General features: G+C 42.5%; 1 protein-coding gene across 2 annotated transcripts in view; it reads right to left on the bottom strand.

Moving 5' to 3' along the window:
• Nucleotides 1-1,916: 1,916 nt before the first annotated feature.
• The window catches only part of SYNPO2 (synaptopodin 2), a 97,584-nt gene continuing 84,189 nt past the window's right edge, over nucleotides 1,917-15,311 (bottom strand). For both annotated transcript variants that reach the window (XM_081924773.1, XM_081924774.1), the window contains one exon: nucleotides 1,917-2,840. In XM_081924773.1, coding sequence (XP_081780899.1) covers nucleotides 2,268-2,840 — 573 coding nt within the window. In that variant the 3' untranslated portion in view covers nucleotides 1,917-2,267. The remainder of the gene's footprint in view (nucleotides 2,841-15,311) is intronic.

Here is a 15,311-nt window from a genome sequence, read left to right as displayed (position 1 = left end):
AACTGACAGATTTGCTCATCCCTACTGACAACTGTGCATATATCACGGGGTCCATTTCAGATCTGAAGAGAATTCCGGGGTACTATTTGTGGCATTGCACACGGCTGAATATGACTGCAGATTTGAAGCACATGCACAATGACATTTCAAGGGATCCTGGAGTACACATTTTGGGTTGTGCTGGGCAATCTCTTGGGAATGCACAGTATAATGAATCAGCTCTCTTAACAACCCATTCCAAAATGGACAAAATCAGAGTTGTCGCATGGCCATTTTAAAACAATTGTTTGATCAGCCTCTATACCATGTAATAAGATGTTTTTAGATTGGAGAAATATGAAACTGAGAGAAACCAAAATGGACACCCACCCCTACCTCCTCCTTTTGCAACACACTTATCTGCTTTCAAATCCTGCATAGCTTTGCACTTCATACCCTATGATTCTTTTCAATTGCTATTTTTGCTAATACTCAGCTTACATATCTGATAAAAGGTTTATTCAGTGTCAGTCCCGCTGTTTATTTCACTATAAACTTTGCCCCAGCTGGTGGTGGAGAAGAGGGAGTGACTTTGCAATTGCCACAGGAGCAACCAATCTGCATTCTGCAAGCCAGCTTTGGCTGGAAACAGGCGTTTGGTTATTTTAAGAAGGTGGCACAGCTATTGAAAATGCAATAAGCCACAACAGGCTCACTGTCCACAACATGTATGCCTGTAGAGAGACTATTAAATAGTTCTAGAGATCTGGCAGAACACAGAACATTCTGTTTCTTTTCCCCCACCCCATCAAAAACAACCACAACAAAAAACAACCAAACCATTGCCACATTTCTTCAGGCCATCTTATTCCCTTGCCATCTAATTTGCTAGACTTTGAATGCCTGTGAAAAGTAGTATCACATCTTATTCACCTCTCTGCATTTCAAGCTAAATAACCTTCAAAGAAGGCTGTTCCCCAGCATAGCTGCCAATTTTGAACTGGTAAACAGGATGAGGAAGTTTATCAGGATGAATTGCAGGTTTTCAATATTTTGGAGTAGCATCAGACAGCAAGCAGTGTTGTTCTAAGGCAGAGGTGGGGAACCTGCGGTCTTCTAGATGTTGTCTGATTCCAACTTCAATCAGGCCAAAGCAGCATGATGAAGAATGACGGCAGCTGTACTCACCCCTTCTGGAGTCCACTTTCAGAACAGGGCTTGGGGGTGACGATTAAAAATGGTGATTTCTCAGCTTTTTTTTTTTAAATGCCAGTAACATACAACTTTGGGAACTGTTTGCCTGAGCTTTAGCAGGTTTCTTACTCAGGGGAACTTTCCTCCTGTCTCCAGTTTTCAACCTGATTGCCCCGTCATAAAAAACCACACCCTTAGAGGAGCAATTTCCACCCTCCCTCAAAATGCTAAAGTCTGTCCTTGCAACTATCTTCTGGAAATTTGTCACAGTTCATCCCTTTAGAAAGGTCTACTGTACCTGCAATTTGCATGCAAATATGGTTTTGATATTTATAAGTAGGAGCAGAGCTCAACAACAAGTTGTGCATGAATTTAGGAGGCTGCCATATACCATTAGACTATTTGTTCACCTGGTTCAGCATTGTTAACTCTGATTGGCTGGACTACAACTCCTCTTATCCCTGACCATTGGCCATGCTGATGGGAGCTGGAGCCCAACAACATCAAGAGGCTATCCCTCACTTAGGAAATCTTTGCTTGCTCCTGCCCTTCCCTAATCCATGATTTGCTAGGGAAAGCCCCATTTGACTTAGTCAAAACTCCAACCACTGTTTTAAGTCAGTGGTGACATTTACACTGAACAGAGACCAGGGAGTTTCTTTAAAACCACAGACTGGTCAGCAAATAAGAGGTGGACATTTAACCAGCCACAAGCAAGTTAGGATGGAAAACAGAAAGACAGCTTTTCAAAAGACGCAAGGATATGTCCTTGATAAAGGCTCATTGGTTAATTTACAAACATTCAAATCTCACAATTGTTGCACTCTTCCCAGCTGAAGCTTTCACCTTGGAATTTCATTCTTCCACAAATTTGATTTCCTTTTAACACACACACATGCACCCAAAGACAAAGGAGAGCTTTGGAGCTGGGATCAAAAGCTGTCGTGCTACTGAGAGCCTTATGGATCTTCTGTCAATATCTTCTCAAGCCAGCAAACACCTGTCCCACACACTTCTTCACATTTTCAATTCACCCTCGAATCTAAGACTTGTAGAACTTCAAGAAGAGAAGCTAAAACAGGGCCTTCCGCTTCTCATGTTTGGCGCCTCCATCCCTTTGGAAGTGGATTATAGTTGGAATCAGCTAGTGACAGGTAGTAATCAGACCTGGAATCCATGGAGACCATGTCAGGATCTGTCTGGGCACGATGGCCATAGTATGCATACTGTAGACGAGAGCTGCAGGGGGCAGTGGAACTCGGAGCAGACACTGTGCTCTTTGCAGGGAAAAATGCCGCTGACTGGCCCCTTCCAAACGAAGCTAATTTTGCATGGGCACTGGGAGCAGGGTGCTCATAAGCCACTTTTTGTTTCCACTCATCCGGCGGCGCAGGCAGTGTTTTCCGGCGAGCAGCAGACACGACATTGGCAGCGATCGACTCTTGAATGGTCTGTGGGCCAAAGGCATCATCCACCAGCCCAAGAGGGGACTTGGCGGCTGCTTCCCAAGGAGTCAGCCTCTTCCCAGGCTTATCAGCTGCAGGAGGTGGTTTGCTAAAATAATCAGGAGCAGGTTGAAACACCACAGGAGAGACAGGGGACATGGATCGTGAAGTGGCTGAAGGTGGCCATCCAGGGAGTGATAAAGACCGTTCTCCGCCTCTTTCCTAGAAACAACAAAACCTTAAATATAATGACAATCACTGGATAGCAATGACAGAGACTTCCAAATTAAACAGCAGATGGTTGTTTTTGTCTAGTGATCTACTATTGTAATACTGTGCTATACAGTAAGTAAGTAGCCCCCAATTTTATAAAAAAAGAACAAAGTATGAGCACTAGTATTAGAAAAGAAAAAGATGGAATTTGCTGGAAAATTCTAGGAAAAAGAAATCCTCCAAGCTTCGTTACCATTGCCATTGAGATTTCAGCTATCTTTTCTTATATATCTTGATGAAACATTTTTCCCTTAAGGGATTTTTTTGAGAATCCACTATTATTGCACACAAGAAAGTTCTAGAAACATAGGAGATCAATTGGGGGCAATTACAAGCCCAACCTGTTTGCAGGCTTGCAGTAGGTGATCAGGTCTGGAGAAGTATTGTGACACAGCAGCTTCATGGCCAGGAATACCAGAGCAAACAGTTAAGGGGGTGATCAAATCAAGCTCATCTATGGTGGAATTCATGGAAAGGAACAGAATCAAGGAGAAAGATATGAAAGGGCAAACAGCAAGAAGAAACCATAGTTCTCAAAGAGTCAAGGAGGACAAATTCAAGGAGACAGAATTTTGTGTGACTTTTCAGTTCCTTGGGTGGAATGATCCTTGACCAGACTAGCCAAACTCAATCCACATGTGATACATTCAGGTAGCTTGGGCAGGCCACAGAAGTCAGTCCCAACCCTAAGCTTTTAAGCTTCTAGCTTTTGATTGACATATTTGACAGTGAGGGAGAGAGGATGAATTAGATAGCATTAGAGAGATAACTGTCAAGAAATTAACTCATTGCACAGTATGGAGATGAGGCAACTGTCTCAATCCAGATTTTGTCGGACTACAGTTCCCATCATTCTTGACCACTGATCATGCCAACAGGGGCTGATTTGAGGTGAAGTCCAACAACATCTGGAGGGCCACAGGTTCCCCATGTGTTATTTCTTCTTAACTTAAAATCTCAAGCATGCTCTTCTATGAAGGATAGTTCCAACCCACCAATCATTGCTGCTGTGTACCCCCTGTTTATTTCAGGGAGCTTCTGCTGGCAGTTCCTGAGGGTGGCCCTTATTTGGAATTGAAAGAGAAAATGTGAGCGGATGACCTGTGTACCCTTCAGAGTACTGTACCTCCTCTGTCAACCTGTGCTACTATGTTTTAGCTATTCAGTATCAAATATTATATTCAATAGAATGATTACGCTTGTCACTCATTCTAACAGACTTATATCCCTCTCCCTCCCAATGATTACGTTCAATATGGTTAGGAAGACCAAAATTAAAATCAAAGCATCTGACTGAACCTAATTGCAAATGTTTGTATTCCACCATTATGATACTCTACTTAACCTTGCTCCTTTAAAATCAAAATAAAGCTTTGCCCTGATAATTTCAGAACACTCTGACCCATTTATAGGAGCAATCCATTCATAGTTCACAAATCCTAATCTGCTTAGGTAATGAGCACTTTCATTCATAAATCCAGTGCACTGCCACCGCAATCTTCTTTCATATACAACATGCCCTTACTCTACAAACACTGCCTATTAGGCTATTCAGCTGTACAAAGAGGACTCGTTAGGCTGCACAAAGACAAGAGGTTTTGGGACACATGGTTGGAATGCGATGAAAATTGAAACAAATATTTCCTAAATTTGTGAGTTATACTACCCTAAGTACATACAGGTGGCCTCAGGTCTGTTCAAACCACTGGCATTTACTTCCAGGTACCGTATTGGCCTGAATATAAGTCACACGCGCAAATAAGCCGCACCTTTAAAATTCAAAGGGTGGGGGAGAAAAAAAGACAATACCCAAATATAAGCCGCTCCCTTAAAATTCCGCAGGCACTCACACCCATAAATGGCTAACATAGAAGAAAATCCTACAGCAATATTGTAAAAGCCAATGTCTGTAAGGTTGCAAATTTAAGCTGTACTTTAACTTTCACGGTTGGAATTTTTTTTTTTGGGGGGGGGGAATTGTGGCATAACTTTGGGCCAACATGATATATAGCTTGGATCCAAAGGTGCTGTTGCACGAACAGAAGGCATTGCTTTTCATGTGAAATTGCAACAGTTACGCTGCACAGCTAAAAGCTGTTGCACCAAACTGTCTAGTTGAATACTGCCCAACATGAATATTCTGAGTATGGAAGTAAATTGCAGGTAGTTTATGGTCTGCATTTGTGCTATCTTCCCACCACTATTTGGAGGGGAATGAGTAATGCAAACAGGTCTTCTAAATAATCGTGCCTTTACATGGAACATCCGCTTTACACAAAGTGTTTTCTGCATAGTGGAGAAGAGAAGAAATGGGCTTTCTCATGGAATGGCTGTATCAATCTTGGCAACCTTAGCGACTGGAAGGTTTCTACCTACCTGCTACACACATTCTAAATAACCATGCCCTTTATCTAGAAAAGTAAATGGAGGAAGTTAACTAACATTTTGACCTACAACATTACACAATCATAGTTTTGTATTGGTGCAATGCTTCTGCTGAAACATAATGCAAGGTTACTGTGTCACACTGACCTTGTGTTACATTCCTCCTGTTACACTGACACAAAACTACGATTGTGCAACATTCTAAGTACTTCGCTCTCCACAACTTGGCATTTCAAGCAACGTGGTTTTCCTTCCTCAGGAAGGTTTCCCTTCCTCTTTCCTTCTGACTGTCTAGTCAGGTTACATCATATTCTTCTTCCTACTTTGTTGCTGGGGTTTGTGGCTTTCCTTTTTTCTTGGTATTTGCTTATTCATTAAACAGACTTATACAGCTCGTTATGACTTCCTAGAATGCAACAGCCAAACCATGTTGTTCAGTCTCACATACTCAGGCAATTATTTTTTTTTAAGAAACACCCCAAATTTGCATGGCCATTCCACCTGCCACTGAACACACACACAACAAGACAACATTTTCCATTCATGTTACACTAATATAGTGTGGGAATATGTTGGGAATAGTTCAACCCATCACAGAAGCCTTACCCATCATGGTTAATTTCCTAAAAGTAGAAAAGGTGGAAACCTGGGCTATAGACAAATGTCCTTGCATTTCCCTGCTGCCTAGCCCATCTGTCCCAAGGAGTAAAGTAAGTAAGCAAAAAGTTAAAAAACAATATCCTATCATAATAAATACTATCAATCCTTACAATCCTGGAGATATAGATGATAGATGGATTACATAGAATAAAGATCCTCAAAAAGTCCTTACCCACCAAGGACAATTGGGACGTGGGTGGTGCTGTGGGTTAAACTACAGAGCCTAGGATTTGCCGATCCGAAGGTCAGCAGGTTGAATCCCCCCGATGGGGTGAGCTCCCGTTGTTCGGTCCCTGCTCCTGCCAACTTAGCAGTTCGAAAGCACATCAAAGTGCAGGTAGATAAATAGGTACCGCTCCGGCGGGGAGGTAAATGGCATTTCCATGCACTGCTCTGATTCGCCAGAAAGCGGCTTAGTCATGCTGGCCACATGACCTGGAAGCTGTACGCCAGCTCCCTCGACCAATAAAGCGAGATGAGCGCCGCAACCCCAGAGTCAGTCACGACTGGACCTAATGGTCAGGGGTCCCTTTACCTTTACCTTTTACCAAGGACAATAACTATTTTCTTATACTTGTCCCCTTATTTTGCCTCTGTCTTTTGAGGATGCTATAAAACACTACCAGCTTTCCTTCTACAATGTTAGTAAACCAAGCATCAAAAAGAAGCAGACACAATCTGTTTACTAACATACCCTGCTTTCAAAGTCCTGTGAGCTATTCTAAATCTTGCCTGCAGTCACATACCAAGATTCATATCTTCATTGCTGACCTGGTTCTTCATAACTGTGGAAATTTCTCTGAGCGGAGACTGTCTAGGATGAAGCAGTGTTGTTATAAATGGGTAGAGGGGCAACTCTAGTAATTGGAGTTATTGGAATGAGGTGTCATCCAAGGATCACAGGCAAGAGAAGAGTAAATGGATACCCACAATGAGGTACGCCAACTTTTCAACTCATTTTTGTAGCTGTGCCTTTAACAGCAACATGTTCTGCAGCAATTAGTAGATAATGACATTCTTCTCCATGCGAGAACAAGTCAACAGCTAAAGGCAATGTGACAAGGTTAAAAAGTTGACAGCATTATCTACAGGATGCAGAGATGCACTTCAGTGCCTTGAAACAGTAGGAAGGAGGTGAGCAAGTGGTTCATGATGGGAATAATACCAGTCTTTGCCTTTTTTGTTTGACAGTACACCCAACAAAAGGGAAGCAGGTGGCACTGTGGGTTAAACCACAGAGCCTACGACTTACTGATCAGAAGGTTGGTGGTTCAAATCCCCACGATGGGGTGAGCTCCCAGCTCCTGCCCACCTAGCAGTTCGAAAGCATGTCAAAGTGCAAGTAGATAAATAGGTACCGCTCTGGCAGGAAGGTAAACGGTGCTTCCATGCGCTGCTCTAGTTCGCCAGAAGTGGCTTAGTCATGCTGGCCACAAGACCCGGAAGCTGTACGCCGGCTCCCTTGACCAATAAAGTGAGATGAGTGCCGCAACTCCAGAGTCGGTTACGACTGGACCTAAGGGTCAGGGGTCCCTTTACCTTTACCTTCACACCCAACAATATTAACAGTTTGCTGTCATAGCTTTGACTACTTTGTGGTCTCAATTGGATGTAGCATTAAATTAAACTATGGTTTAGCATTATTTGAATAGGTCTTGGGGTTTTCAGTTTCTTTTTCCCTACTCCGCTATAGTCACAGGGAGAAAACTGGAAGCTTTCACTCACTCCCATTTTTAACTAACTACAGTTTATCATTATGTACAAACCTGGAGAAATCTTAGAAAAATAAGTGAACCTCAAACCGTGGTTTACAATCCAGGCTTGTTTCCCTAAACCATAGTTTTGCATAGTTTGGGGGTTTGGATGGGACACTAAATTGCAGTTAAATCAAAATGGAAGTAGAAGTTTCTAATCTCCATCCATCCATGCCAGAAGACGACTGGGTAGTGATGAAGACACAATCCCACGGCCCATTCATGTAACCGTAAACCACACTGTACTGCACTCATTGCCAGCTTAAAGTGATTGCTTTGATTTTGTCTGTCGTTTGGTTCCTACAAGCTTTTGAGTTGTCATAATGAATACACTTTGTGCTAAGTCAGTACAGCTCACTTCAGTTTCACATCTCCTTTAAAAAAACAACATTTCATGTACTAAGAAGGCATTCACTACTGCCACCTTCTGGAGATCAAGAGTAAAATCACACATGGTTGACTACTAGAGCACGACATTAAGGACATTTGTTAACAGGTGCAGTGTATGAGCCTGTCATTACTCCAGAGTTTGGCTAAAAATCAATTGGCCATTCAAGTCTGTTAATACTTGCATGAAGAACTGTATAATTACAGTCATACCTCGTGTTGCGTTAGGTTCATGTTGCATCTTTTCAGCTTGCAAACACGGCAAACCAGGAAGTACCGTATTTTTCGCTCTATAGGACGCACGTTTTCCCCTCCAAAAATTAAGGGGAAATGTGTGTGCGTCCTATAGAGTGAATGCAGGCTGCACAGCTAAGCCCAAAGCCAGAACAGGGAGACGGAGCGCTGCGCAGCACTCCATCTCGCTGTTCTAGCTTGGATATGGCTGCACAAAGCCTCTGCAGGGCAGCGGGGTGAAGGTACTGATAACCACTGAATAAATGAACTTAAATTATGCAGGTCCACTGATTTCATGAGGTTTATTCTGACAAACGTTGAACAGCGTACTATGGTTTTAGCATCATGTGTGAACACAGCCACAGAACAAATACTCATAAATACATGCATGTATTCACCAATTTTTTCCAAATCCAACAATTCATCTTTCAGAGTATGAAGCCTGTCCTCTCAAAGCACACACATACAGTTCCATCCTTTCCCAATGACATTTAAAATTTATTTTTAACGCAATGCTCCAACAACCACACTTACTGCCAGCTCTCTGCAGAATTCAAATCCCTACCTGACTTTTGGAAAATAAATTCAGCACCACACTGAATTTAATGGGGTTCAGTTACTGTATTTTTAATGCAGGAAGTAGGCTTTTGAGGGATGTAAAAACCTAGCTAGCTAGCTCCCCCCCACCTTTGCATTTCTTCACACTACTGTGGAGCCCCCATAAGCAACACTATTTTAAGGCTTCTTTCTTCACTGCATGGTCCTAGCCATTTACAGACCACGTAGTGAATATATTACGGCACTATGCAGCAAATCTGACTTGACTATTTCACCTCACTTTTGCTCAAGTACACCAACATTCTCCAACATTTTCATGACAACTTTTAGCGTTTACCTTCCCGCCACCTATTTATCTACTCACACTGGTGTGCTTTTGAACTGCTAAGTTGGGACCAAGCAACAGGAGCTCACTCCATTGTGTGGATTCAAACTGCCAACCTTCTGACCGGCAAGCACAAGAGGCTCAGTGGTTTAGACCACAGCGCTACCTGCTCCCTTAAAAAACCACTTATTACAAACTTTCAAACACATATGACAAACTTGCACCCAATGAATCAGTCCATGTGCAACATAAATACATGCACCTGTAGGCCCTAGAGGGTCTGTGGTGGTATTCATTGGATAGAAGATGGACCAGCTCCTAAGAATAATCACATCTTATCTCAGCCCTTGAATTACAGTGCTACTTTAGTCATAAATTATCTTAGTGCCTCATCTATCTCACATTACAGTTGAGAATCAATGAAGACTTCAATGCACTTTGAATGATAACTACAGTATAGTGCTCTGTAAATAATAATGGAAACATTCCATAGGCTTGGTGACCAATCCTGACCTACCAGCTACGTGCATAACTCATCAACGTCAGTAGGTACGACAGAATGGAATCCTGTGCAAAGGAACACTAAACTTGGAAACAGAAGTTCATTGGGGGGCAGAGGGGGGCATTGTTATGTAGGCATGTAATTTGCCCCTACTGTCCTCTAAACTATTTACAGAGGGAGGGATGTTAAGAGCGACACGGCAGCTCTTATTGCATCCAATGAATCATAGGAAGACCTTGGGATTCTGGAGCTGTTGTCAGACTATAACATTCACGGTTGCTCTGCGTGCATTTCAAATGCTATATTGGGCCACCATTGTTTTTTCCCAGCTCAAGGAAGCAAACTTCTTTTGTGGAAAGTTGTTGTCACATATGCCTTTTGAGTAGATAACAGCTCCACCCCTGTGAATTTGGGGCTGGGGTAAGAGGTAGCATCATACATGTTTGCACACTGCCAAGTTATGAATTCAGATTAGAGGCTGTATAAACGAGGCATGTAATGCTACATTTGGGTTTCTTCTGCTATACAAAGTAAAGTTAGATAGTTGATTGGCAAAGTCCTCAAACACTGTAGAAGGGGGGGAAATTGAATCCCGGGAGTCCCTAACCCAAAGCCAAGATCTGTTGGCATGAGCAAGTTATGATCCAGCACATCTCTAGCTCACCCTACTGATTCCTGGTGCAGCCATGCTAAGATGGCATAAGCCCCACATCTTAGCTCAGCTAGAGACAGCATGGCATGACTCCTTCATTCTGGCTCAACCAGTGTTCAGCCAGCTGAGCTGAGAATGGTGGATCTTACACCACTGTAATTGCTGAAAAGCAGGTATTCCAGGGGAGTGATATGGTGGGATTGAGTGGGGGTTGGATTTACCACTGGATCCTAACTCCATTCGGCTTAGTCACATGACCTGATAAGCCAGAGCAACATACTCTGGTAAAATGGACAGTGTAAGTCAAACTCTATTTTAAAGCTTAGCTCTCCCTCTCTCAGGCTTAGGACAGCTGAACCAGCAGGAGCTCTGCTTCTGAACAAAGTCTGTAATACCACACTGGCTTAATTTAACTTCCTTCAGCTTCCTAATACTTAAGATTGCTCTGTAAAGCAGAAGTAGTCAATATGGTGTCTTCCAAAAGTTGTTGGATTGCATTGCAATTTGGAGTTGACTATCATTGGCCTAAAGCGGAAAAAATACATTGTTGCAGATATCGACTTAAGACCAACAAGCTGGTCTGCTTATCTATATTGATAACAGTAGGATCAGGGATGGACTTTGATAATATGGCACCCTGAGTGAGAACAAAATTTTGCCCCCCCCCCATATTTATTTTCACAATAGCTCTTTCTTTTGTTATTTATTATTATTTTGCGCCCCATAGCTTGGCGCCTTGTGCAGAGTTGGTAGGATCATCTGTCCCTAGAGTTATGCCACTGCAAGAAAAACATTGAAACACATGAAGGAAAATGATCTTCCAATGTTGCTACCAGAATCAGCCCCATTGTCTCATACCCTGGCACTCACACCTTTTCAGAACTTACAGGGAGATTCCACACTGAAAAGATGGAGCAGCTGAGCATCCCTGTAATCTGGAGAGCGCGCTCAGGCAAAGGGCTGGATACTGTGTGTAAGCCAGGCTTGCTCTTATAGGGCTCTCCTTCCCCACTCCTGCAAGGGGCCCTGATTCTGTTCTTTCTTGCTTAGAGATTGTCACTCATGCATCTTCAAGAAATGTCTTCTTGGTGGAGACTTTCCCAAACAACATGAGCATGTCTCTCTCACCAGGCAGAGGAGCTACCCTTTTGGAACCTATTGGTTCTCCAATGGCACTTGCAAAGGCTGCACAATTCCTCATATATAGCCATTTTAACTCACCAAGTACTTGTTTTATAAATGGCTTTATTTTGTCTTCACCAGTGCTAGAAATCTTGTCAGCTATATTTGTGCATTTGTAATTTTGTAAGGTATGGGACTTGGCAGTTACATCAACAATTTTTTGCATGGTCTGTGGTATTTTAAATATATATTTCCTGATATGGGGGGGAGGCATCTTCTGGCTGTTCCCTCACTGCAAGAAGTGAAATTCTCCTTGTGGAAAGCCCTCCAATAAGATGTCAAGAAGATAAAGAAGTAGACAACTTTTAGAAGACATCTGAAGGCAGCCCTGTATAGGGAAAGTTTTAATGTTTGATGTTTTATTATGTTTTTATATGTGCTGGAAGCCATCCATAGAGGCTGGGAAACCCAGCCAGATGGGAGGGGTAAATAACAAAATTATCATTATCATCATCATTATCATTATGCTATATATGACTTGCATGATAATTGAATTGTTTGGTTTTTGTTATAATCTTCACTAGGACTTTGGATTGACTTGTTACAGCATGTGGATTTTGTTATATTATTTTGTCATTTCTGTGAGTTGTGATTGTGAGCCACAATTTGAAAAAGTTTATGTACAAATCAAAAATCAAAACAGAATAGAGTAAGGTGCATCAAGTGCTTTGTGTAAGGAAAGGATAAAGTACCTTCTTGTCCTGAAGACAATGTACTATCTTTCTAACACCATGATAAAAAACCCCAATAGAATAACAAAGCTCAAACCTGGCAATAAAAAAACCAATTCTATACTAGTACATTTAGCAAAATCCATGAAAAATTGAAGAAGGAGCTATATAAAGAGGCAATGAATCCATGCTTCCAGGATTAGGGTGCCACAGGATAGATGCCACAATAGAAATTAATATGCTCCATTCGCTCACACTGACAGACTGTGGAGCAAAGATCAAGGAGACACACATGGAAGGAGGTGTTCCATAAGGGGTCTGTGGCTTGGCTTTTGAAAAATAGGGGGTCCTTGGTAATAGCTAATTGGGAACCACTGATCCAGAAAAATGGAGCATCACCTATGCCTTCATGAGAGCAACATAACTTTGAGCTCAAAGCCTGTCACTGTACTTCCAGAGAAGCTACCTTTGTTAAATGCTTTGAAGACCTGAGCTTATTGGAGCCTCAGAAGGCATATACATTCCATGTCCTGGGTCACTGGTGCACATAGAGCTCTTGAAACCTGCAGGTATCTCAGCCCTGGTCTAAAGTGGCCTCCACAACATTGTAAAGTTCCCGTATGTGAACTCTAACAGTGTTTATGGGCATTGTGAGGTTGGCCACTGAATGGTGTCATGAAGGCTTATTACAAAACACCTGGGTCTCTTGGAATGAGGGGCTTCAAGGGGACCACACTGTAGAGGCATCCCACTAGCAAATTCCACCTGACTCGTTGTCTAAGCTGGATTTCACTAGAATATTAGAATGGAAAAAGCAAAGACCCTGTTTTCAAAGACATGAACTCACTTCTCAGGGAAGAGCCATTAGCAGTGCCCAACCTTTTGTGTTACCAGTGAAAGAGTGCTCCCACTCCGCCCCAAATAGAATTGTCCATTACATGGGCAAACATGTATTCCACATCTTACGTTTACAAGATAACATGATGGGGCGGGGCGGGTTGGGACACCTGCAGGTCAGGTGAGGGTACGTAATCCTTAATCACCTGCTGCTTTCCCTCTGCTGTTGCTCTTCCCTGATCATGTCCCCCATCTGAGCTTCTTTCTTGTTTCTGAAACCTGGCTGGGAGCAAAAGCAGGGAAAGCAATTGGGGCAAAGGAGGCACTGCAGTGGGGAAAAGGGTGGGCAGTCAAGGATTAAGTGCACACGGCTTTTCCCCTACAGATTCCTCTTCACCATGTACATTCATGTAATTCAGCAAACATGGGGCAGGGAAGCTGCCTTTGCCTGCATGACATGAAACTCCCGCCTGGTGAGTTGCCTTAACCAACCTCATTGTGGCTTTTATTAGAAGAGGATGACGCATAGGGCACATGTGTGTAGGTTTACTATGGAAGTTGGAATCCAGAGAACATTAGCTTCTGTCTGTAGAAAAACACATTTCTAACCCACCAGCAAAAGCTTAGTAACTGGCAATTTCTGTAAACTTTAAATACCTTCGACAGCTCTCCATAGTTGTCTATCCCCTGCCTGTTTTATACTGCTGCAGCCTCTGCCTTAGCAATCTTTGCCACAAAATTCCAAAGAATTTGAAAACACGAGTGCTTGAAAAAACATTGCATTCCCTTGACAGATAATTCAGATTTCTGGGTGTGTGCTGTGCAGCCGTGAGTGTAGACTGATCTTCACATCTGCTCACATCTTTCTTTCTGAGTCTTCCAATAAGAATGCCAGTTAATGCTTCTTTGGGTTGTGGTTGGGTGTGAGGCAAATCACTCTGCTTAAACTGGACTGAGAGTCACCATCCACTGATGTCACTCAGACGATTCAGCAGCTGGGCATGGCTTTCAGTCATTCCTGCCCTAGGCCATATTTGAACAAGAGGTGAGAGGCACTGTATTCTATTACCAGTCCCCTTTGCAACCCATTCCCTGTGGAGTTAAAAATGAAAAGCATCTAAAACTTTAGTCTCAACTCAGGAAGAGGGCAGGCTTTCCCCGTGTCATTGCAATAGATAGGTGCTGCAGTACAATTCTCAGAAAATATCCTTTCAGAGCAAAGATGGGAATAGCACATTGCATTAATCTATGAGCCCTCTTCCTAAAAAGCCAAATTGGGCGGCTATTTTGATAGGGGCATTTTTTAATCCAGTAACTGCAAGTCTAATGTTCTCATTCAGGATACTGTTTTGTGGATTCAAACACCTAACACATTTATTTGTCTCTGATTCAAACAAATATTTTTAATTAGTCAACACATATTTACTCTTGTGGGTGCCCAGAGGGTGGATCATGTTTGTGAAATGCTTCAGCACATATTCAAATTGCAACTCACTGTGTCTTAGTTCAAACTTAGATTTTGAAGCAGTCACAAGTCTACTCACCACTGAAAAGGCAACTCATGTTGACTCAACACATTTAAAATAGTTGGGGAAACCAGACTGGAATAATTTATTCCTGTACAAACTTATAGCAGAATGGTTATAGGACCCTCGGCCTCTCAACCCAATTTATAATCCAGTTCTGACAGATATGATGAGGTCTACTCACCTTACCCGAAGCAGGATTCCCAAAAGGCAGACCCTGAGAAGCAGACAGCAACTTTGAAATGCCAAAATGTGGCCAACAGTAGCCACCCTTTGAGGGCTTGACCAGAGAAGAATGATAGCACATTTCTCAGATTGTCTCAAATTCACGGGGCAGCAGCATTGATTATTTTCTCTATTCACAATTTAGGAAAGTGAGCAACAAGCAGAAGGGAGAAGGAAAGCATAAGAGATTAAAACTGTAGGGGCTGTGCAATGAAGTTTTAATTTAATCTTCCCCTTCATGAGATGGTTCAGTATGAGCCTGGTGAGTGATTAGAGAAAGACATCACCAGGCTTCTCTCACTTTCCTCCCTCTGATAGTTACAGCAAAGACCAACATATATGACTGTAGAGTCATTAGCTGTAGAATCACCCTCATAACCATCTTGGCACCAATTCTGCACAACAAATTTATGACACTTCAGTTCTAGTGATGTCCTACTCAATTCACACCCTATTCAGATTTAAGCACTTGGATTTAATTGAGTTGTTGATCAGACTGAATTCATTCCACCAGAAACTGAA

The sequence above is a fragment of the Podarcis melisellensis genome (assembly GCF_964234715.1).
Source record: "Podarcis melisellensis genome assembly, chromosome: 9".
Lineage (NCBI taxonomy): Eukaryota > Metazoa > Chordata > Lepidosauria > Squamata > Lacertidae > Podarcis > Podarcis melisellensis.
This window is presented reverse-complemented; position numbering and strand designations above follow the sequence as displayed.